Below are 23,086 nucleotides of genomic sequence, written 5' to 3' on the forward strand. Positions count from 1 at the left end.
ATTGAGTTTGGCACTAGTCAGTGACAAAATACTTTTGAGGCCCTGAAACGAGACCCAGGTTGTGGTTAAGCAAAGAGGCTGATCGATTGTCTGAAGCAGTTATAAGAGCACAAAGCTACTGACCTGACCTCATTCCACAGTCTATACCCAGGGGAAGCCACACCAAGTCTGTATGTTTTAATGAACTCTGCGCCTTTAAGACCAATTGTCTGTATGATCCAATTGGTCACCTATAACATCTCAAAGTTATAGCTGGCTTTAATCCTCAACCCGTTGATAGGCAGTCTAAACACCACATCCAGAACACCTTGGATTTTGTTGAGAGGGTACGAGGTGTTATTATGAAGGTAGATAACACAATGGACTTGTGTTCCAGTCACTGGAGCAGTGGAGGTAGTTTGTAAGAGATTACTGGATAACCCCAACCTCAGCAACAGGACCACTCTCAGCACCGACCAAGTGTGTTTGCTCTTGGTACCGTGTCTTCATTCCACCTACTTCACATACAAGGGTCAGTACTTTTATGTGAAGCATTATAAACAGCACTGTTTATAATGTTGGGAAACCTGCAGTCAGCTGAGACTGAAGGAGTCACTTGGATGAGTGAAGAAAAGTATTTCTCACTGAAAACTACATCCAGATGATCAGAATCAACTTTTTGAGAATGAAGGATGGAGGCTGTGTTTGTGTGCTCTACCTGTGATTGATACTACAGACTGTATATTGACAATGGCCATTGCCATGTGTTTTGATCGAGTGAAAGCTGAGATACACTGTAGGCTCATATAGAGGAGACTAACAGAGTAGCCAGAGTAGCTGGAGAGAACCCAGACAGGTGGAGGGAGAACATGCAATCTCCACACAAAAAGCCCAGTGATAGGTTTGTAGCTTGTACCTATCCGCTGGAACGTTGAAGACAATATAATTACACTGCAAAGCAAGACACAAGCAGGCTGGTTTACTCATGCATGAGGGAAATCTGGCTGGAGTCAAGTGTCGTCCCACCACCTAGCCTCCATCAGACTCTCAGCCAGGCTCCCCATAGCACTCCTTTTATTGTGGTTACATGAATATGCATAGGGTCATTAACATATGACATCTTACATAGGTATACATGTGAACAAAGAATACTGTGTGTGTGTGTGTGTGTGTGTGTGTGTGTGTGTGTGTGTGTGTGTGTGTGTGTGTGTGTGTGTGTGTGTGTGAGGTCCAGATGTGACCCTGTGAAGACTCCCCAAAGCTGGTGCCAGGAGTCTAGCGGTCCATCTGAACAAAAGGCTCTTATACTTAAACAGATATACGTGTGTTTGCTATACCATATATCAGCAAGAGAAGATACGGCCTTTCCTAGGAGGTGTGTAATCTATGCCGGAACACTCTGTAGAGGGAGTGAACGCACTCCCCCTTCATGCTACACAGAGCTGTTACTTTAGGATGAAACATCCTTTCAATCCACCAATGATTATATATACTTCTAAGCATATATGAGTAAATATTTCTAAGCATAAATGACAATCAACAATACAAATCTAACACCCAGCTGGTGGATTCAAACCGACAAACTTCTTCCTGTGAGGTAACAGTATGAACCACTGTACCTCTGTGCCACCCATTTGTCTTATTGTTTAATATCTGTGTAGGTTCTCAGTCATCCAGGTCATGGTTGTCTAAGGAGTTTGGAAAGAAAGTCACTAAACTTCCTTAAGTTTCTTGAAGACGTCTCACCTAGGGTTGCCAACCGTCCCTTAAAATACGGAATCGTCCCGTATTTCGAAACAAAAGTACACGTCCCGTATTGAGCTAATAAGGGACGCACTTTGTCCCGTAATACAGTGAGAATCAAAAGTAGTCTATAAATGTTTATGGAATTAACACTTTGTTTGAAAACATAATTCCCAGCCCCTCTCCTGCTTTGTGACCAATGAGCTGACAGCACACTTATGACAATTCGAGTATGGCAATTCAGATTACCGCTCATCTCATTGGTCGAGGAAAGGTCGCTTGCGGAGAAAATACCGGAAGACAACAGATGACCACAACAAGAAGCATGGCCAACAGGGGAACAAACGCCGACTCTGCGGTGCAAGTCTCGGACGACAGTACACCTAAAGCTGGGCAAACACTGTGCGATTTTTTTCAGTCACGTTATTCAGCTCCTGCTCAAACTGCACGATTGACTCGCAGGGGTTAGAAGTTCGTATGTCACGATGCAGGTCTCACACTATACCGCCCGATGCTCTGATGCGACCTGAGTGCTCACACTGTGCCTCCATAACATGAAGGTTATAACAGAAAATCTGTCGCTCGCTCTCTCTGTCTTTCACTCACACAGACACACCACCACCATCAACTTTGCTAAATTGCTAATGAAAAACATGATCAGGCAGCTGTGATTGAGCAGCAATGTAAATCCAACTATTTTCACGGTTGTTGTGGTCGTGATCATTTTGTGATGCCACATCGAAAAGGCTCGGATGAGCTTTCCAAAGTTCTACAAGTAGTGCCTCCATCGCTTGTGTCCAGATCACACGCTGCACAGCCGTGCTGCTCCGTCTTTTTCACCGACGTTTACGTTTGCGCGTGAGCAGTGTGAGCGCCTGTGGTGACACCCTCACGAGCGATTGATGATCGGGAGCTGGTCGTGAGGTGTTAATCACTTCTCGTTACCCCACGTATACTACACGACGCACGATGAAGGCCAAAATCGGTCCGATCACTCAAAAATCGTCTCAAAATGGGCCTAAAACCACACAGTGTAAGCCCAGCATTAGAGCAGCAATGTTTGTTCCCCTCAGAGAAAGGGAAGAATGGGAAAAGGAAAACACCTGGCTGGAAAACGTTAATATGGGCATGTGCAGTGAATATCAGCGCTATGTGGCCAGAAGTGTGATAATATAATTTATTTTGTGTAATAAATAACTGCAAGGATAGATGATTACAACAAATTGATGACTAATACATAAAAGTAATACATAGATGAGTAATGATGCGTAATCATGGGAACAAGTGGGTTTACAAACAGGATCAGCTGATTACCATTAGAAAAGCTGAAATAATACCTCAACTGAAGCCAATTGTACTAAATGCACTAAATGTGCACTGTTACAAGAATATTTTTCTTTCTATTGTTTTCTATTATTTTAAGTTAAGCAGGACAGAGTTCTTTTAAAGAAAGATTTACTTATATTCTCAAAAGTTAAGCATGACAGGCTTCTGTTTAAGAAGGAGACCTGTTTTACTGTGTTAATGTTGTCATTTTGAGCTAAAAATAAATGGCTAAATGATCATTTGTTTCACATGTGTTCATATCACAAAGAATAGAATATGCATCTGCTTAAATCAACTTCAAGTCAAATGGTTAAAAAAATAATTTGACACACAAAAAAAGAGCTAGAAAATTCACCACACTGGGAAGGGTGAAGACAACTGGGTCGCCCGGCCCTGGCCACGAGGTGTCCCTTATTTATTTTTCAGGGAGTTGGCAACCCTAGTCTCACCTCTCATCTAAGAGGCTTCTTCACTTCTAAAAGCAAATGGTGGAGAGTCCAGAGTGTTTAATCTTAGTGGGAGATTGTCCCTTAAGAGGGTTATACACCCATTTTTAATCATGTGTGTCATCCCATGAGCCAAGGTGTGAAAAAAAGATGTGCGTCATTATGGACCTAAACGTTTTTGGACTAACTCACTGTATGTTTGTCTGCTCAGACTTTCCGAGTGGAAAATCCGAGCTGAGGGGGCATTCACTGAAAAAGCATCTGACATCTGGGAACTCAGAATTTAAATTTTTTTGACTTATTCAGAGATTACCACTGGAGATTTTGGGTGAGATCAGGGTGAGAGCTTGCCTCACCCTATCATGTGACATATTATGGTCACCTGAGGAAAGAAGGTAGGTGTGAGGAGAAATTGTAGAAGGCAAAGGAACTCAGACTCCGATATCTTTTTACATGCGCATGGACGATGCCCCGACACTGCACCAACGTGTGCACTGTTTGTGTGTCACAGAGGAATCGCGCGGGGCTCTCAGTACAGCCTTTATTTATACTCAAACAGCTTTCACAGCAATAGGTGTGGCATGTACAGAACTCAACAACAACTCCCTAAAAGGAGAGACCGTTAACTTATCTGTTGAAACAGGAGCTTATCTGTTGAAACAGGAGGTAACTGTTTAGCTGACATAGCACATATTTTCTGCACACAGTGTCTCACTCCCTTTCTTCAATTGTCCAACTCACAAGCTCTTCTTCCTTTAAATGAAGCTACAAATAAACATAACACAAAACTCAAAATCTTTCAACAGTAGGTGACTGACAGCTGATGCCATAATCCACCACTTCTGGTCAATGATCGTCATTCACAGTGGGCATAGACGGCCTCTTTCACTCCTCTTTCAAACTATTCTTGTCTGTTCAAAATGTGAACACTGGCACCTTCAAATGAGCGATATTTCATATGATATTGAAAGCAGATGAAACCAAATTAAATATTTTAAGATCATTGTCTGTGCATAATCCTGGAGAGTGAGTGAGTGTGGTGGCCAGAAACTGAAAACAACACATTTTGGGAAGACAGCATTCATGTATCGCACAATAAATGTCTGTGGATGTTCAGAAACACTGGCTGATAAGATGACTCGAGAAAAAATATTCCAACATTATGATGATCCACAGCACACTGCACACATCACATAAAAGTCTCTGAGAATAAAACATAATTATGAGCTGGTAAAATATGTCACCTGACCTGAAACAACAGAAGGTAAGAAGCAAACACAAGAAGCAAGCCTGCATGTTTGCAGTGGACAGGAAATGTGAACACGTCACACGACTGCTGTGGTCAAAGCTACAGGAGCTGTTTGAGGTTTGTATAAAAGGAAAGGAAGCACAGAGAGGCCACAGTCAGAAGAAACACTCTGGTCTTATCTGTATTAAATGCAGCGTCTCGTTTTATTATTGATGTAAAGTCAAAGTGTTTGAGATCAGCTGAGGATCAGAGTGCAGCAGGGCTGGATGTGAGGATGGGGCACTCTTTGCTCTTCATGACGGGGTTATTGTGTAAGTACATTTGTGACATTGTTTGAATGGCACTGATTAATGAAAGTGTTTCTCATGTGTGAGAATTAGAGTGTATCACTGGTTTGAAGTGTTTATGTGAGAGTTTGAACAAAGCATATTTGTGATGTTTATGAAAGTTACAGACAAATGTTGGCTGGTTCCTTGGTTCAGTTTAGTCTGAGTATCGTGTTGGATACATCGCTGCTTGTTGCACTTGACTCATTGTTGTGTACAAGTTCATATATTAATAGTGTTTTATGCACAGAAATATTTTGATGAGCAGTAACTGTGTCATGTGAAAACTTATCTTTAAAAAACAATTTTGTTCATTTTGAGTTTGATTTTCTGTCAGTTTGATCCTGATGATGTTTAATCTTTACTTTAGTGCTCGGTTCTCTCTTCTACATTAATGCTGAAGGTGAGAAATGTTTCTTTGTTTTCTTCACATTCATATAATATGCATAATTTTAATCTGATATTTTGTATTTCATGCACCATTTTAAATCACACCCTGTTTCTCTGTTTGTGCATCGTTTTAGTTAAGATACTAAATGGGTTTATAAACAGTGAGTGAGTTAAATCCTGCAGGTCTGTGCAGTCACTCTGTGGTTTTACTCAGAATATTAATTAACTGCTTTAATTTGTTTCATAAAAACACATCTTATTGTTTTCAAGTCCAAATGTCACCAGGATGCAGTAAATCTTTTGACTCTTAACAGCAGCAATAAAAATCAGTTCAGCTTCAAAATGACTTTATGCTTCCATCAATCTCTAACTTGATGTGTTTATGTGAACAGTTCCCAATAAGCCCACCGTGATCCTCGAACCATCCTGGCCTCAGATATACAGCAGTGAGACAGTCGCTGTCAGATGTGAAGGAAGTCAGTCGCTGTTTGTATGGAGAGATGGCACATTAATCAGACCTCGAACATCTGAATACAGAATCAGCAGAGCTACTGAGTCTGACAGTGGAGGATACAGATGCTGCACCATGACTCTTTCAGCCTGCAGTGACATCATCACACTGACTGTATCATGTAAGTTGGACACATTTCATTGAGTCATATTGTTCTTTGTTTTAGTTTAGTAACAAAATCAGAGAAAATCGTGACAAACATTAAACACAGATGTGATGATCTCAGTTTCTTCAGTACCTGCACATGTGTAGTTTCCACCACTGCAGCTCAGAATTATGACACAATTATTTTGTTTTTATAATTTATTTGAAGTTGTTGAACAAACATGATCAATAAATACAGAATGAGCAGAGCTGCTGTCTGACGATGGAAAATACAGATGCTGAAAAAAGAAAAGGCTGATCATCAACAGAGAAGAGTTCTGTTATCACATCACAGCCCTGGTTGGGGTCGGGGATAGCATACAGTATGAAAAACATCTGTGTAAATTATGACTGATAAATGCTGCTGATTGTGCACTGGTTATGCATCTTTATGCATATATATTTATGTGATCATGATCCTTAAAACAAACATTTAAATAAAAAACAGATTAAAAAATCTGAAAATAAGAGCGACCACAATCAACTGGCCTCAGATCAGCTAACAGTGTATAGTTCGCCTGTCTCTGCATTTAGGAGTACAGTTTGGTGACAGAGCATAAAAACAGTCTCACCTGATTCTTGATTCACTCTGATAAAGTTTTCATCATGTTATATACATCCAGCGTTAGCTCCTGGCTCTCTAGCTGGCTAACAGTTAGCTGAGATACCTGTGCTGTCCTCATGTGTGCTGCTGCCAGTTGTTGATTCTCATCAAATTTGCTTTGAAGTCACTTTTTTTTCTTGTGCTGTTTGTGCCTGTTTGCATCAAGTGTGATGATCACACTGAGATCAGGGACCGACCTACCTGAGAAACCTGAGATCTATTATTGAACTCCATCCATATTCTTAACCCATCATCCAGGGTCGTGACCTATTAAGCAATTACTGAATTAAAAAAATACATAAATTGTAAATTAATAAAAATAAATTGGATTTTTTTAAAATTACTATTGAGTTTTTATGTTGAAATCTTTATTGGTTATATAACAAAGTTTTTCCTGAAGCAACTGACAGTCTGATGTTTGTCTTTCCTGTAACATCAACAGCAAGTAAACCCAGAGCCACACTGACAGCACACAGTTCAGTCATACCAGCAGGGGGCAGTGTGACACTGAGCTGCTCTGTGGAGGGCTCTGCTGGCTGGAAGTTTGACTGGTTCAGACGTGATTCAGTCTCTTCTAAAGCTCAGCTCATGAGAGGAAGTGAAGCAAACGGAGTTATTAGTGTCTCACAAGGAGGTCTGTACCACTGCAGAGGAGGGAGAGGAGATCCAGTTTACTACACAGAGGACAGCAGTGACGTCACAGTTGTGGAGACTTGTGAGTTTTAAACTTTCTGTTATTTAAGTTTCTCATGTGTTTCATACAAATGTAGAAATAAACATTGTGGCATCAACTCCAAAGAAAACCTGCATATTTATCGCTCATTAGCTGCTGTTAGTCTTTAAATTGTGTTTTATTAAATATTTTTGGCCTCTCTTTCTAAATGCTTCTTTATCCTAAACTGACTTTAAGTGGACATGAAAGACTACATGTATTAAGCCACAGAGCCATAAAAACAAACAAACAAACAAACAAACAAACAAACAAACAAACAAACAAACAAACAAACAAACAAACAAACAAACAAACAAACAAACAAACAAACAAACAAACAAAAATAAAGGTTAATCCTGAACATGTTGTTATCGGAGGTCATCACCAAGCTAACAGCTCAGCTAGCATCAGGTCAGATCAGGGTCGGTAACCCGCGGCTCTTCCGCCCCTCAGCTGTGGCTCCCGCAAGCTTTGGGTGAAAAAATGAAAAATAAAAGTCCCACACAACATCCCCAACATCTGCAGGAGGAAGTTTACAGAGTGAGAAAAAGAAAAGTGTGTTTATAGCAGCAGCTACTGCAGCCAGAGAGAGTCTGACAGGCCCAGCTGTGAGCCACATGTTAGTATCCAGCTGTTCACTGTGTTCACCGCCTCCAGAGGAAGAAAGTGTGCTGCTGTGACCTTCCCACGCCTCTCTCCATCTCTGCACTTTGCCATAAGTTGACCCAGAGCAGAAAGCTAGTTAGCAGCTACGAGCCAAACTCAGAACACTGAGCATCAGCCAGAGGTCTCCGTGGGTCAGAGCCGTGGATCTGGAGATAAACCTGCCGTTCTGACACTCATGTCAACACGACAAAGTCTGCTTTCCATAAGGAGACAAATTTGTGTTGAAAGTGTTACAAACACACACGACATGATCAACAAGCAATGATTTGTGACTTGAAAGCAGCTCACATTTGTGGATCTGTGTGAAGCTGGCAGTTAAATTAGACTCAAAACCCCACGTGGGCACGAGACGTGATCTGTGGTGTCAGGTGATTCGTCCACATGTATTTAAGCTGTTGTGAGCTGTGTATTATCACCAGATATGCTGTTATTGTGCAATAAATATCTTTATGTTTTCGACCCTGAGCTGATGTATTTTATACTCAGGGCTGCCCGTGGCTGCATGAAAACAACAGAAGATGATCGCTCATTGAAATGGACTGAAGACATAATTATATACAAATAGTTTTCATGATTATTCTTCTTATTTTACAATTATTGGACCACAGCTACATTTTATTTACTTATTCTGAAGTCAAACAGACCTGCAGAATGATGCTTTATTTAAAGTAGGCCTGCACAGGCCTGTGCTGTTTTTCTCCTCTTTAAAAAGTTCTTAAAAGGTAAAAAAGCTCTTCTTCTTATTAAGACATCTTGTATTGTATTAAGTATATTTATTATCATCTCTGAATTATGGACGATGAATTTTAAAGAAAGAAATCTGAAAAACAATCCGGACGTTAAAATTTGTGCCTCAATGATCAGCAGTTACTCAGGTTTGTGTCGACACATTTGTACAATAGTTTGTGTGAACTGGAGACCTGAAAAGTTGCACACAAATCACTGCACACATCTGTAAATCTTACTTTCTGCTTGTGAATCATATTATACACAGTTGTACCACTTTCAAGGTAAATTTGTTGCCATAAAAACAAGGATATACTGTCCACCTTCACTCCCTGTCTCTGTAGCAGTAAGTGGTTCTTCAAAGGGAAAATGCAGCTGTTTGCTGTAATGTTAGGATTTGTAGATCACTTTATAAATGTGGAGTGTGTGGAGAACAGGCTGTGTGAGTCAGATACACCAGTGGGCCACCACACACGTGTACCACACGGTAAATAAATGTAAACACTGATTTTCAAATCCAGCTTCATTTAAAGTCAAAGTGTCACCAGGATGCAGTAAATCTTTCTCCTCTGAACAACAGCAAAAAGAAAATCAGGCTTCAAAATGACTTCATGTTTCTATTTGTGTCTAACTGGATATTTTTCTGTGAACAGTTCCCAGTAAGCCCACTGTGACCCTGCAGCCATCCTGGACTCAGATATACAGCGGTGAGACAGTCACTGTCAGATGTGAGATTCAGGGAGGTGAAGGAGCTCAGTGGACGTATGAATGGAGAGCAGCCAAGTTAAACACACCTCCAACATCCAATGAATACAGAATCATCAGAGCTACTGAGTCTGACAGTGGAGGATACAGCTGCCGGGGCAGGAGGGACTATTTCTTCTCAGAGTGGAGTGATATCATCACACTGACTGTATCATGTAAGATCTTTCATCCAGATTATTTCAAATTACTTATTGTGTTAATCTAACCTTTAATTGGGAAAATGAGTCATCTGCCTATTAAATAAAATCACAAATCAGATGTTAATTAATTTATTTTTTATTCTAGTAACTTTCAAACATGATAACAGACAGTTTGTGTTTATATTACAAAACTGATCATTTAACCATTTGTGGACAGGCTGCAGTCTTCAGTGTCCATGAACAGCATCAACATGCTGGTTCAGACGTTTCTTCTCAGGGTAGAAATTATTTCTTTTCTTCTTGTATAAAAATATTTTTAATGTTAGTTTTAATTCAAAATTAACATGTAACACATATAAACATCAAAGAAAAAGCAAGTGAATGTTTCAGTTCAACAAGCGCTCCAGTCAGACATTAAACTTCAGTAACACTGTGCAGTTATGAAACTTTAATCTGAGTCAAACTGATTTAATCAGCATTAAATAAATCAATGAAATAAACATCACCCCACAGATACAACCTCAGTGAATTATGTCCAGTGTTCACTCAGTGTGGGTGTTAAAACTGTGTGACTGGAGTCGTGCTTTGTGGCATCGAGAGCTCAGAACAATCCGTCAGCAACAAACTGAGTATGGATTAAAAAAGTACACTTAGTGACAGACAAACAGGGTATTTTACAACTTTACTTATACTCGATAGCACTATAGTTGCTGCTTGTGAATTGAAATGCATTCTGGGATACCTGGCTGCCTCACGTCCACAGTACCACCACTTCATCGCAGTCGATTGTCTAGTATTGATCTGTGCTGACTTACTCTACATGGTAACCAATCAGATGTTAGACGAGCTGCAGTGGCAGCGTTAAACAAGACCCTCCACAGGTTGATCACATTTTGGCAAGTTTGGTCTCACGAGGAACACAAACTCCATCTTTAGCTGAATTAAACTCAAAGGACTCCTGTGTGGTTTTATTTTATTGGAGGCTTCATTGGAGTCTGTCAGCCTCTCTGATTGTTCAGTTTTTCTCTGTAAATAAGGTGTTTACATTATTCAAAATTACATTTAAGATCATAGAAAACTACATGAACTTGATGTTGGAACCATGTCAGTGATGGTCACGGTGCTCGAACAATAACAGACACCATTCAGTGTAGTGTGATTTTAGACTATTATTAAAGGGAAATGTAGAGAGGACACAAACAAACTGACTGTGGTGATGTATGGGTGTTCATGTGGTGATAGGGTTTGCCAGCAGGGAGCGCTGTATGTGAGAGGGCTCATGAATGCCTCCAGGGGCATTGCCTCCATAAAAGAAGACTGGTTTGTGAATGGTGAATAAAATGTTTGGAGCAGTAGCTCACAAAAGACAAGTGGATGCTGTGTTATTTTTCAAAGCTCTACGAAGACAACACACTGACCAGGGATTAAACATGGATGAAGTACTTTGTATTTCTAAGATTTGTCTTTGAATAGATGAAGAATAAGTCAGAGGGAATCTGTAGTGTAGTTGTGCATGAAGACCGTCTAATGTGTCACATGCAGGTAAATGTTTTCTGTTTGGTGCTAGAAGCTAAATGACTGAGTGAATGTGTAAAGTTTGATCATTACTATTAAGCACTTACTGAAAAAAACAACAAATTGCATATTTCTAAAATGATTCTTGAATTTTTTTACTTTCTCTTTAAAATCTTTATTTATTGTAACAAAGTTTTTCCTGAAGCAACTGACAATCTGATGTTTGTCTTTCCTGTAACCTCAACAGCAAGTAAACCCAGAGCCACACTGACAGCACACAGTTCAGTCATACCAGCAGGGGGCAGTGTGACACTGAGCTGCTCTGTGGAGGGCTCTGCTGGCTGGAAGTTTGACTGGTTCAGACGTGATTCACAGTTTTCTGGAGCTCAGAAAATAGGAGCTGGAACATCAGAGCACACGATCAGTATTTCAGAAGGAGGCATCTATTACTGCAGAGGAGGGAGAGGAGATCCAGTTTTCTCCACAGAGGACAGTGCTGCAGTTACAATTCAGAAACAAGGTGAATGTTTATAGTTTTTTTCTGAAATGCAACAAATTCATGTTTAAATTAAAGTAAGACTCAATATATTTAAATGTATTTTTGCTCCCACATGATTTGTTTCTGTTTATTTGTTTGTTGAACAGTTTTGGCTGCTGTGAAACTGCAGCACAGCTGGTCTCAGATATTCACTGGTGAGACAATCACTCTCAGATGTGAGATTCAGGGAGGTGAAGGAAAGGTGTGGAAATATGAATGGACAGCACCCAACACAAACAGCCCTCCAACATCCAGTGAATACAGGATCAGCAGAGTTTCAGTGTCCCACAGTGGAGACTACAGATGTCGGGGTAGCAGTGACTATCTCTTAACAGGATGGAGTGATGCCTTCAGACTGACAGTTTCATGTGAGTTGGACCATGATTCATGCTGACATTTAATGTTTTCATGTTTACATCTGTCTTAACAGGAAAACTCCAACAATGATCCAGCTGTCTGCAGGCAGCTCAGGACAACAGTTTTTCTCACTGTGCAAACAGAAAGGAGAGACACCATGGAGGCTCTTAAATATCAGCAGTTTAAAGAGGAATGTACAGAGATGACAGTTTGATAAGAGAATGATAAATCAGAGAAATTTTTAGTTTGTTAAACAGTCTAATGTGTCACATGCAGGTAGGGATGGGAATGGATAAGAATTGATTGATTCTCATTGGCTCCACTTTGAGAGTCGCCACCATCTCTAAGCAGAATATCAAAGACATTCATGCAGATTAGAGGCTGTGAGGTCAAATGTTTGTGCATGTTGGAGGTATTTCCCCTCTTTGTTGGGATCATTACTAGAAAAAAGTAAAGCAAAAAAGTTCTTACACAAAATCAGCACAAAGAGACCTTACATCGGTTGTCATGGTGATTCTACAGTAGAAACATGAACAGGTAGAAATGGAGCTGCAGCCTGACTGCTCATCAGTTTGTTACGATGAAGTTCATCACTCTTGGTTTTTGGCTAGCTTAGCATTAGCATGCTGTCCTTGCAGGTGCTTTAAAGAGCTCCAACAAAAACTACTTTGTTTCTGTTTGTAGATAAATTAATCAGTGAATGTTTAAAGTTTGGTCAGTGCTGTAACAAGTTTATTCTTGAGGGTGTTTTAATGTTTTACTTATTTTGTTTCTTCAACAGCAAGTAAACCCAGAGCCACACTGATAGCACAAAGTTCAGTCATACCAGCAGGGGGCAGTGTGACACTGAGCTGCTCTGTGGAGGGCTCTGCTGGCTGGAAGTTTGACTGGTTCGGACGTGATTCAGTCTCTTCTAAAGCTCAGCTCATGAGAGGAAATGAAGCAAACAGAGTTATTAGTGTCCCACAAGGAGGTCTGTACCACTGCAGAGGAGGGAGAGGAGATCCAGTTTACTACACAGAGGACAGCAGTGACGTCACAGTTAGAGAAACTCGTGAGTTTAATTATTTTATTTCTACAACACTAAGAGGTCATTATGTAATGTGTGCTAACAACTTTATCTAATAGCTGTGAGTTTATTAACCCTCAGATAAGTTTTCTGCTCATTAAGATTACTTGGAGAGGTGGGAAAATAGAAACATTTATTCAACTTTGTTTTTGATTTAAGTCCAAAATTGTGAGATTAAGGACTCACCCTCACAGAGAATGTGCTCTCCAAAAAACATCAACAAAACAATTCAGACCTTTAAAAAATGTGTTTTAGCTACAAAACTTCAAATTGAGGAGAAAAATGAGACCTTGCAGTGAAAAGTTTCAGATTTTGTTTTAATAACAAACAACAAAACAAATGTTTCTGTGTTACAGTGTTGATGTAAACACCAGCCATACCTGCAGGTGTAAACATGAGACTGTGCTGTAACAATGTAAACACTGTATATGAGAGTTGTGTTGGATCTGATTGTTCAGTGTTCAGCATGATGATGGCTGAGGGATCAAAGCTGTTCCTTAGTTTGTTAGTTTTTGTCTTTCTGGCTCTGAAATGTCTGCCTGAAGGTAGACGTTCACACATTGCATGACCTGGGTGAGATGGATCCTGAAGGATTTTCTTTGTGTTCCTGAGACTGCGGGAGCTGTGCAGGTCTTCAAGTGAGGGCAAAGGATGGCCGACTATCCTCTGGGTGACCTGTATAACCCTGTGGAGCTATTTCCTCTGTGCTACTGTGCAGCTGTGCTATACAGTTCTTCATGTAGCACAGTATGCTATCAAAAACCAGCTACAGGTCAGGGTGTTTGAAAATATCTCAGTGCATCCTGATGAAACAATCCTGCCTCTGGCCTGGTTTTGACTGTCTTTGTGCTGATTGTAGCTATTTTACTAAGTGGGATGTGGCCGTGATCAAAAACAGTTATCAGTGGTCAGACTGGCCCGAGGTGTGGTTTAACCCTGTAGCCTGTTGGAGGTTTATTTTTTTCACTCACGTTACTCTCATGTTTTAAACATCAGAATTTTTATGTTTCTATTTGTCTCTAACTGGATATTTTCCTGTGAACAGTTCCCAGTAAGCCCACTGTGACCCTGCAGCCATTCTGGACTCAGATATACAGCGGTGAGACAGTCACTGTCAGATGTGAGATTCAGGGAGGTGAAGGAGCTCAGTGGACGTATGAATGGAGAGCAGCCAAGTTAAACACACCTCCAACATCCAATGAATACAGAATCATCAGAGCTACTGAGTCTGACAGTGGAGGATACAGCTGCCGGGGCAAGAGGGACTATTTCTTCTCAGAGTGGAGTGATATCATCACACTGACTGTATCATGTAAGATCTTTCATCCAGAGTATCTAAATAAGGAAAAAGCACTTCTTCTTTCTTACAGCTTTATAACTGTCTTTCATGTTGGTCAGTAAAATGTTTAGTTTTTATTCCAACAACAAAAACCTGAACAGCAGCTTTTTATTCACAGTGAAGAGAACAAAACATATGAGAGTAACTTCTCTGCTGTGCAGCTCTAATACATGAAAGATGAAATGCAGAACAAATGCTGGATCTGTCTCAGCTGCTCCACCACATCCACTAAGAAACATTAAATCCACTGATTGTTCCTCATGTGTGTTTTTAACTTAGAAATGCAGCCAGTTAAATATGAAAGATTAGTGTCGTGTTTGTGTGATAGTTGTACAGTTTGTTGCAGCTTCACCATTAAAGTTATGTGATATTTATTACTGACATATTTCCACCAAGTTATTTCAACTGGTTTGATTCAGTCGTTGACTTTTGTTCTTTTTCTAAACTGAACTGCAGATAAACCAAAGGCCAAACTGAGAGCTGATAACACAGCTGTTCCAGTAGGGGGCAGTGTGACCCTGACCTGCTCTGTGAACCCATCATCATCATCTGGATGGAAATACTACTGGTACAGAGATGAGAAATCCTCTGAAGCCCTGACCACACAAGATGCAGTTTTCCAATCAAATGGACAAATCAGTGTCTCAAAGGAAGGACTCTACAGGTGCAGAGGAGGAAGAGGAAACCCAGTTTACTACACAGAGGACAGCCAGTCAGTCAGGATTGGGAAAACTGGTCAGTTTAACATGAAGTCAGATAAATTCCTGATTAAGGAGGAAGATGAAGAACAAAAGGCATTAACATTTTTGACATTCATGTGTTTTTATTGTACTTTCTTGAACAGTAACAGCCTCAAACAGGCCTGTTGTGACTCTGTATCCAAACTGGTCTGAGATATACAGAGGAGAGACGATCACTGTCAGATGTGAGATCCATGGAGGAGACACTGAGTGGGATTATGAGTGGGAAACAAACAGCATGATAAAAGCTCCAAATCAAAATGAATACAGGATTAGATCTGCTTCATCATCCAACAGTGGAAACTATCGCTGTAAGGGCAGAATGAAACGTTCACAGCATGAAACAACAGAGTGGAGTGATTCAGTCACACTGACAGTTTCTGACAGTAAGTAGAGTCATAGTTCATTTAACCTGGAAATAGAAACAGTTTGTAAAAATGTGTTTTTATTAGTACATGTTGAGATATTTGACATGTTTAGATAGTCTCACTCTTAAAGTTCATCATAAATATTTGTGAGTCAACATTTTAGTGACATTGAATTCAGAGTTAAGAGACGAAACATTGAGAGAAAATCGTTGTTGAACAGATGAACCCCGTCCTGTCCTCACTGTGTCTCCATCATGGCTGAGTCCTGGAGCCTCAGTAACTCTGAACTGTGAGGTTGAACATCCGTCTGCAGGATGGAGCTTCTACTGGTATAAAGCTGTTCCTGATCTATCAGAGAAATCCTCCAGTTATGAGCTGCTACCTGATGGCAGTGGGACTGCACAGGACTCCTACATCATTCATGGACAGACACACACAGCAGGATATGTGTGCAGAGCTGGAAGAGGAGACCCAGAGTATCACACTGATCACAGTCAACCAAAGTTTGTCTGGTCTGCAGGTCAGTTTGAGGATTTTTAATCTTCATGTTGATGATTTGAAAGTCTGTAAATCTGGCTGCATGACTATCAGGACTCCTGTGAACCACACAGAAGTCAAACGTAGATGTTCACAGTGATATTTTGAATGCTAACATCTGTGAGCTTTGTCTCTTCACTGCATGTTGTTTCCAGATGTTCATTCAGCAGCGTCTCTCACAGTGAGTCCTGACAGAGTGCAACACTTCACCTCTGACTCTGTCTCACTGACCTGTGAGGGAAACTTCACTGAGTGGAGAGTGAGGAAGTTCTCTGAGGACGGCCGACTCTCTGTCTGTAGGAGAATGACTGGATCCACATGTGACATCAACACATCAAAGTCAGATACTGCAGTGTACTGGTGTGAGTCTGGATCAGGAGAGTTCAGCAGTGCAGTCAACATCACTGTACAGAGTATGTTATTATACATTTACTACTTGGATTTGGATGATTTAAACATCACATGAACATTTGTCCCAGCTTTGCTGTATGTGAAGTCATTTCATGTGGGAAAAATAAAACACATACAGCAGTTTTTAAACATGGAAGATCAGATCTTCACGATGAACATTTGTACAATCTGTTCTTATTATTGTTTGTCAGCTTTTTCTCAAAGTGTGCACCAGCTGATGTGACTGAAACAATTGTGTGTGATTGTGTCACAGATGATGGTAATGGTCCTATCCTGGTGAGTCCTGTTCATCCTGTGACTGAGGGAGCTTCTGTTAGTCTGAGCTGCAGTTTGAGAACACAAAAAATACTTTCCAATGTGTTTTTCTATCACAATGACAAACTTATTCAAAATGATCCCCGAGGGGAGCTGAAGATCTCTGCAGTGTCAGAGTCTGATGAAGGTTTCTACAAGTGTCAGTACTCAGGAAGAGAGTCAGCACAGAGCTGGATGTCAGTTAAAGGTGAGCAGGATCAAAACATGTGATGGATTTTTATAAATGAGTTTTGTTTTAAGGCTTGAAGTCACCTCGCTTTATTTTCTGAGAACTTTCCTAAAATGATTTTATGAATTATAAAGTATAATTAAACTTTATTGTTTGTTGTCACAGTAACTGTGTCAGGAGCTGACAGCTCTTCATCCCCTGTGTGGTTGATTGTTCGACTGGTTTGTGGAGTCTCTCTCATTATTATTCTCCTGCTCTTGTTGTATCGCTGCACAACAACCAACAGTGAGACCTTTTCCTTTACTTAACACAAACTCTTTATCCGTCAAAGACACAAATGCATCATGAGGTTCATTTAAAAGCAAAAGTCTTATTCTACATTTTTAACCCTTGTGTTGTCCATGGGTCATTTTTGTCCTCTAAAGAAATCTTTTGCTATCAAAAATGTATTTGTTATTCATCAAATGGGCTGAAAATAACAGAAGTTATTCATTACTATACTATGAATGATTGGAATAAGTTTCAAGTAATTTGATTTATTTATGTGGTTTTTATTGAATTTTATAACGTTGTTGGCCCTCGTGGACAAAAATGACCCCAAAGTACAAAGTGTTGCAAAGAGCCGTATTTTCACACCATACTGTTTTCAAACATCTTTGATCTTGGATCACTGATGTGTGGGGTCAAGCACTGGTCATAACAACCACAACAGGCAGCACAATGAGGAGGCAGGTGCTCTATATTCAATGAAATTTTATCTATACAGCGCCAAATCACAACAACAGCCGCATCAAAGTGTTTCGTATTGTAAGGTAGACTCTACAATAATACATACACAGAAAGTATCCTCAAAAGCCTCCATTGCACTGGAGATTTGCATACTTTGATGAGCATACTTTTTTTTACCATGTTGTGCAAAGCAATGACCAGTAGGACAAAGCACATATTGTCCTCTAGTATAATGAGGAGGGAGAATCAATGTTCAGGAAGATCCAGGGTTAGAAGATATAGAAAATATTGTCAATATTTAGAGCACATGCTACCCTTTCTCTGAAAAAGCACATCATCCACCTGCAGAAGTGGAAGAAGGCTATGAAGTGAAGAAAAGTGATGAAGAATCTGAACTATGTTCAAGTAGGTTCTCAGGCATCCAGGACATGGTAGTCTGAGGAGCTTGGAGAGAAAGTGACTGGGCTTCTTGAAGTTTCTTGAATTTTCAGAATGTGAAACTGAAATAGAAGATGTGTCAGAGGACTACACATCATCCATTTCAATTATGATGAAGACAAAGAATCAAGCAGGAAAGAGGAATCAGCTGAGACAGAGGAATATTTGCAGTAACGTGAGGAAACACTGATCTGGTCTTCTAACCTTCCCAGTGACAGACGATGCCTGACTCTCTCATGTGCCTCAGAGAAAGATGATCTACCACAGTCCAAGCACATGTGCCAGGTCTCATACTCCTTCAGTGGCTTTTCTACTCGAGTACTGAAAGCATTATACACAGTGTATTCTGCTTGTATTCTGCTTTTTAACGTTCACATGCCAATGGATGCATCAGAGACCAAGTTGGGGTTCAGTAACTTGCCCAAGGACACCTTGGTAAGAACTCCAGACTAGAGCACACAGAGATTGAACCAACAACCATCCAATTAGCAGATGACCTGCTCTACAGCCAACTCAATGATGAACAAGGAGGGACAACAAGAGAGGAAGAAAAATGGACCGAATGCAGCTGTAGGCATATGTGGGTGTGTTGATTCTTACTGCCGTGCATCCAGTAGAGTCGCTACGGCCAGTTTATGACATCCTGAGTCTGGTAGAGAAGTTTTCATGCTGACACAAGATTAATCATAGAAGCACAAAAAGGACATAATTTCTTGATAAAGACACAATAGATGATCGTCGTTCATGACACAAACGTGCTCCCATTTGAGGTGTATGATGTGTGTTGGTGTTGACTTGACTTGAAACACAAGTGGGTGTTCCTCCTGCTGTGATGTAAGATCCTGGTACTGATGTGACTGTATGAGCACCAAGTCCCCTTCAGAGGACTCTGTCCCCTCCAACAGAACATCCAAGTAAACCAGGGAACTTTGAGACAAAAACATGGGCAGCATGTGATGCAGGTCCAGCTGTACATGGAACATGCTCGTGTGCGATGGCAAACCGTCTGTCCTGCAGTCAGGACACGAGTTGTCCCTAACATTGCAGGTTTCCAAAAGAAAACAATCACCTGTAACAGCTTGTTTACTGTATATGCCCCTTGGCCTGCAACTGCAGAAAGAATGCTGTCCATGATGGGACCAGTGCAGAGGAATAAACCTGAGCTTCCTCCTGCACTTGGGTCAAATATGGACACGCCTTTGTCCTCATGAAAGTTTGCCTTCACTCAGACTCATGCCCTCCTACCATGCCAAAATATAGAAAACTGTCAGGCAATGAGTTGGAATAAAGTTGAATAAAATCTTGAAACACAGAGATGGATGATATTTTATACTTGTTGCTTCAAAGCAAACGGGGTCATTTTTGAGCCCTGAGGACCACAGGTGTGATTATGTGCTGCCATTTAAAATTTATAAATGGTTCAAAAAAAGAATTCTCACTAAAGTTCAACATACAGCACTCTGTATGTTGAACTTTAGTGAGAATTTTTTAAAAAAAATTTTTTTTTTAAATATTTAATTTTATTAAATATTTAATTTTCTTGTTTTATTTTCGCTAAAAAACAGGGTGTATTTTTTGTAAACAAGGTCTGGTGGCCCTAAAATGTAAAATGTTGGGTAAATTATGTGTTAATGTGTTGGTCTTAAGTAAAACTAAGGTGTAACACTGAATTGATTGACAATTTATACTTTATACTTTAAAAAAACAGTCAAATGAAGTGGGGACATTTTTGACCCCTGAGGACCACCAGTGTGATTATTTGCTGCCATTAAAAATTTTCAAACGCTTGAAAAAAAACTTTCTCACTAAAGTTCAACATACAGCACTCTCTAGTTATTCAGATAGTCAAAATTATCTAAACAATTAAATATTTAATTTTCTCAATTTGTTTTCGCTAAAAAACAGGGTTTATTTTTTGTAAAGAAGGTCTGGTGGCCCTAAAATGTAAAATGTTGAGTAAATTTTGTGTTAATGTGTTGGTCTTAAGTAAAACTAAGGTGTAACACTGAATTGATTGACAATTTATACTTTTTACTTTAAAAAACAGTCAAATGAAGTGGGGACATTTTTGACCCCTGAGGACCACCAGTGTGATTATTTGCTGCCATTAAAAAAATTTAAATGGTTCAAAAAAAAAATTCTCACTAAAGTTCAACATACAGCACTCTCTAGTTATTCAGATAGTCAAAATTATCTAAACAATTAAATATTTAATTTTCTTTTTTTATTTTCGCTAAAAAACAGGGTTTATTTTTTTGTAAAGAAGGTCTGGTGGCCCTAAAATGTAAAATGTTGAGTAAATTTTGTTTTAATGTGTTGGTCTTAAGTAAAACTAAGGTGTAACACTGAATTGATTGACAATTTATACTTTTTACTTTAAAAAACAGTCAAATGAAGTGGGGACACTTTTGACCCCTGATGGCTCACATTGTATGCAAATCGGGAGGACATCACAAGGTTAATAAAGGTGCTGTTAATGAGCAGACCTTCAATCAACACCATCAGCAACAAGTGTACTCCTCTCTTCTTGCTGGTTAGTTTTTCATCTAGTTATAATATTATCCTGCTGTTTGCAACAAGACTGTACTTATTAAATCTGCTGCAGCTTTTAATATAAATGTTATTTTCAATAATATTTGTTTTTTAAAATAACATCACAGACATGAGGTGACTGATTTTCTCTGACCTGCAGGTGATCGTTGTGGCTATGAGATAATCAGAAGGTCTGAAAACTCTGAAAATGGTAAAGTATAAACTTTCATTAATATTGAGCTTGTGGACGCTGGATGATTATATAATAACTGTGTTTAACATTGAAGTCCATGCGTCCAACTATTTTCTTACACTTGGGACCAGGTTGTGGGGGCACCATCCTAAACAGAGAGGCCACATCCTCCAGCTTGTCTGGGGGAACACCAAGGCTTCCCACACCAGCCGAGAGATATAATCTCTTCAGCATTTCCTTGTTTTGCCCCAGGGTCTCCTCACAGTGGGACATGCCTGAAAAAATCACACATGAGGCATCCTTGTCAGATGCCTGAACCACCTCAAATGTGGTTCTACTCTGAGCCCCTCCCACATGGGCAAACAGCTAACGCTATCTCTAAAGGAGAAGCAAGCCAAACTTTGAAGTAAATTGATTTCCACTGCTTATATCCACGATCTCGTTCTTTGGGGTCACTAACCCAGAGCTTGTGACCATAAGTGAGGGTAGAGACGTAAACTGAGAGCTTCACTTTTACGGTCAGTTCTCTCTTCATCTTGACGTACCGGTACAGTGGACGTAGCACCAATCTACTCCCCTCTCCTCCTGCGAGTGGTGGGCCTATAGGAGGGTGGACCCATGTCCTTTTTTTGGGCTATGCCCAGCCGGGCCCCATGGACCAATGCCTGGCCACCAGGTGCTTGCTCTTAGGCACCCTCCCCAGGCCTTGCTTCATGGGACCCCATTAACCCTTTCAAGGGCAGAGTGAACTGTTCCTTTCATTCAGGGTTTTTTTTATTATTCTTTGTCTGGTCCTGGGTGAGGGACCGGATAAAATTTGCCATGGGAGACCCTACCAGGAGGCCCCCCCTCCAACAACAACACAGCCCCTGGGATCCATGGGACACACAAACCCCTCCAACATAATTTAGAGATTCACGGAAGGGAACATTAACATCAGTAAGATTATTATTTCATTGCTGCCAATGTCGCATCTGTGATTCAGCTCAAAGTCATTAACAAGACAAGTGAGTGCACAAAATGTGAGATTTTAAATGCAAAATATACATTGGTAATTATTCTCACTGATAAATGTATTTAAGCAGAGAACAGAGGGTGTTTGTTTTGAAATGCTTTCATTTGATCACCTCAACAGGGCAACGTGGTGACGCAGAGGAGAGCTCTGACTACAATAATGTCAATCTGTCAGGGTGCTGGGTCGTTGACCAAAGATTCTGAGGTTATTTTGCTTTTGTGAGTCTCTCTGTGAAAGTGTGAAGATGGTCTAAGTTTAAGTTTATACAGTTTAAGCAGAAGTTTAGTTCTTTCTATGTTTCTGAGTTTTCTTGTATTTCCAGTTTATGGTTTGTTGTCTGTGAGGTTCCACTTGTGTGTTTGTCTCATCCCTGTGTCGCTTGTGAGAGTCTGTCGTGTCATCCATGTCTCTGCTCACTCGCCCTCCGTGTGTCTTAGTAGTGTCAGTGTGTTTTGTCTTCTCCTTGTGTTTCGTCTTTTGTCTCTCTGTTTGTTTATCCCCGTTTCTGCTTCAAGCTCGTGCGTTCGTGTCCTTACTGTCACGGCTGCCGAGTCAAGCAGTGTGGATTTGGAAGAAGGACCCAAGATGCAGGCAGTGGATGAAATGCTAGTGAGGTTTATTTACAAAGTTGTAGTGGCAAACAAGCAGTGGGGCATGACAAATAACGGAAGACACCTAAACAGGGAGAACTAAAAAATAACAGACCTGGGAGCATACGACAACGGGATGCGCCACAGACGAGGAACAGGACACCGTGGACCACAGGGTACCGCAGACTGACACGGCGTAACACAAACGAACCAGCAACAGGCAGGAGAACACACAGGGCTTAAATACACACACCAGTAATCAGGGGATGAGAGACAGGAGGGCAACACGGCTGGGAGGAATCAGAGCTGATGGGACAGGGGAAACGTAAACTGAACACACTCACATCAGACAGAGACCTTCACAATAAAACAGGAAACTAACAGACAGAGAACCAGACAGGACACTGAACTTGACAGGCGGACTCATAAGTAGACACAATAACACCATGGACAGACAGAGGGAACACAGAGAAGTGGGAGCAGGCAGGCAAAGAACAGAAACCC

General features: G+C 40.5%; 2 protein-coding genes and 1 long non-coding RNA gene across 3 annotated transcripts; all 3 read left to right on the forward strand.

Moving 5' to 3' along the window:
- The first annotated feature begins 4,680 nt into the window (after positions 1-4,680).
- LOC113013650 (low affinity immunoglobulin gamma Fc region receptor III-like) lies at positions 4,681-9,496 on the forward strand. Its single transcript, XM_026154728.1, has 5 exons — positions 4,681-5,054; positions 5,440-5,472; positions 5,852-6,091; positions 7,161-7,186; positions 9,476-9,496. Exons 1-5 carry the CDS (start codon positions 5,018-5,020, stop codon positions 9,494-9,496), a joined length of 357 nt encoding a protein of 118 aa, XP_026010513.1. The 5' UTR covers positions 4,681-5,017.
- Positions 9,497-11,522: 2,026 nt separating this feature from the next.
- LOC113013657 (immunoglobulin superfamily member 1-like) lies at positions 11,523-17,185 on the forward strand. Its single transcript, XM_026154740.1, has 10 exons — positions 11,523-11,762; positions 11,888-12,148; positions 12,919-13,191; positions 14,252-14,518; positions 15,002-15,280; positions 15,390-15,671; positions 15,874-16,173; positions 16,346-16,603; positions 16,855-16,968; positions 17,157-17,185. The coding sequence occupies exons 3-10, from the start codon at positions 13,065-13,067 to the stop codon at positions 17,183-17,185; spliced, it is 1,656 nt and encodes a 551-aa protein (XP_026010525.1). The 5' UTR covers positions 11,523-11,762; positions 11,888-12,148; positions 12,919-13,064.
- Positions 17,186-20,745: 3,560 nt separating this feature from the next.
- LOC113018964 (uncharacterized) lies at positions 20,746-22,940 on the forward strand. Its single transcript, XR_003271888.1, has 3 exons — positions 20,746-20,785; positions 20,945-20,995; positions 22,113-22,940. It is a non-coding gene; the product is annotated as an uncharacterized LOC113018964 (long non-coding RNA).
- Positions 22,941-23,086: the final 146 nt, after the last annotated feature.

The sequence above is a fragment of the Astatotilapia calliptera genome, chromosome 3, assembly GCF_900246225.1.
Source record: "Astatotilapia calliptera chromosome 3, fAstCal1.2, whole genome shotgun sequence".
NCBI lineage: Eukaryota > Metazoa > Chordata > Actinopteri > Cichliformes > Cichlidae > Astatotilapia > Astatotilapia calliptera.

Bases quoted from the DNA above. Each gene is read 5' to 3' on its own strand.
- LOC113013650 (XM_026154728.1), top strand. From the start codon at position 5,018: ATGGGGCACTCTTTGCTCTTCATGACGGGGTTATTGT. The intron at 5,055-5,439 runs GTAAGTACATTT...TCTTTACTTTAG, and splicing joins CTTCATGACGGGGTTATTGT to TGCTCGGTTCTCTCTTCTAC. The intron at 5,473-5,851 runs GTGAGAAATGTT...TTATGTGAACAG, and splicing joins CTTCTACATTAATGCTGAAG to TTCCCAATAAGCCCACCGTG.
- LOC113013657 (XM_026154740.1), top strand. From the start codon at position 13,065: ATGAGAGGAAATGAAGCAAACAGAGTTATTAGTGTCCCACAAGGAGGT. The intron at 13,192-14,251 runs GTGAGTTTAATT...TCCTGTGAACAG, and splicing joins CGTCACAGTTAGAGAAACTC to TTCCCAGTAAGCCCACTGTG. The intron at 15,281-15,389 runs GTCAGTTTAACA...TTTCTTGAACAG, and splicing joins AGTCAGGATTGGGAAAACTG to TAACAGCCTCAAACAGGCCT.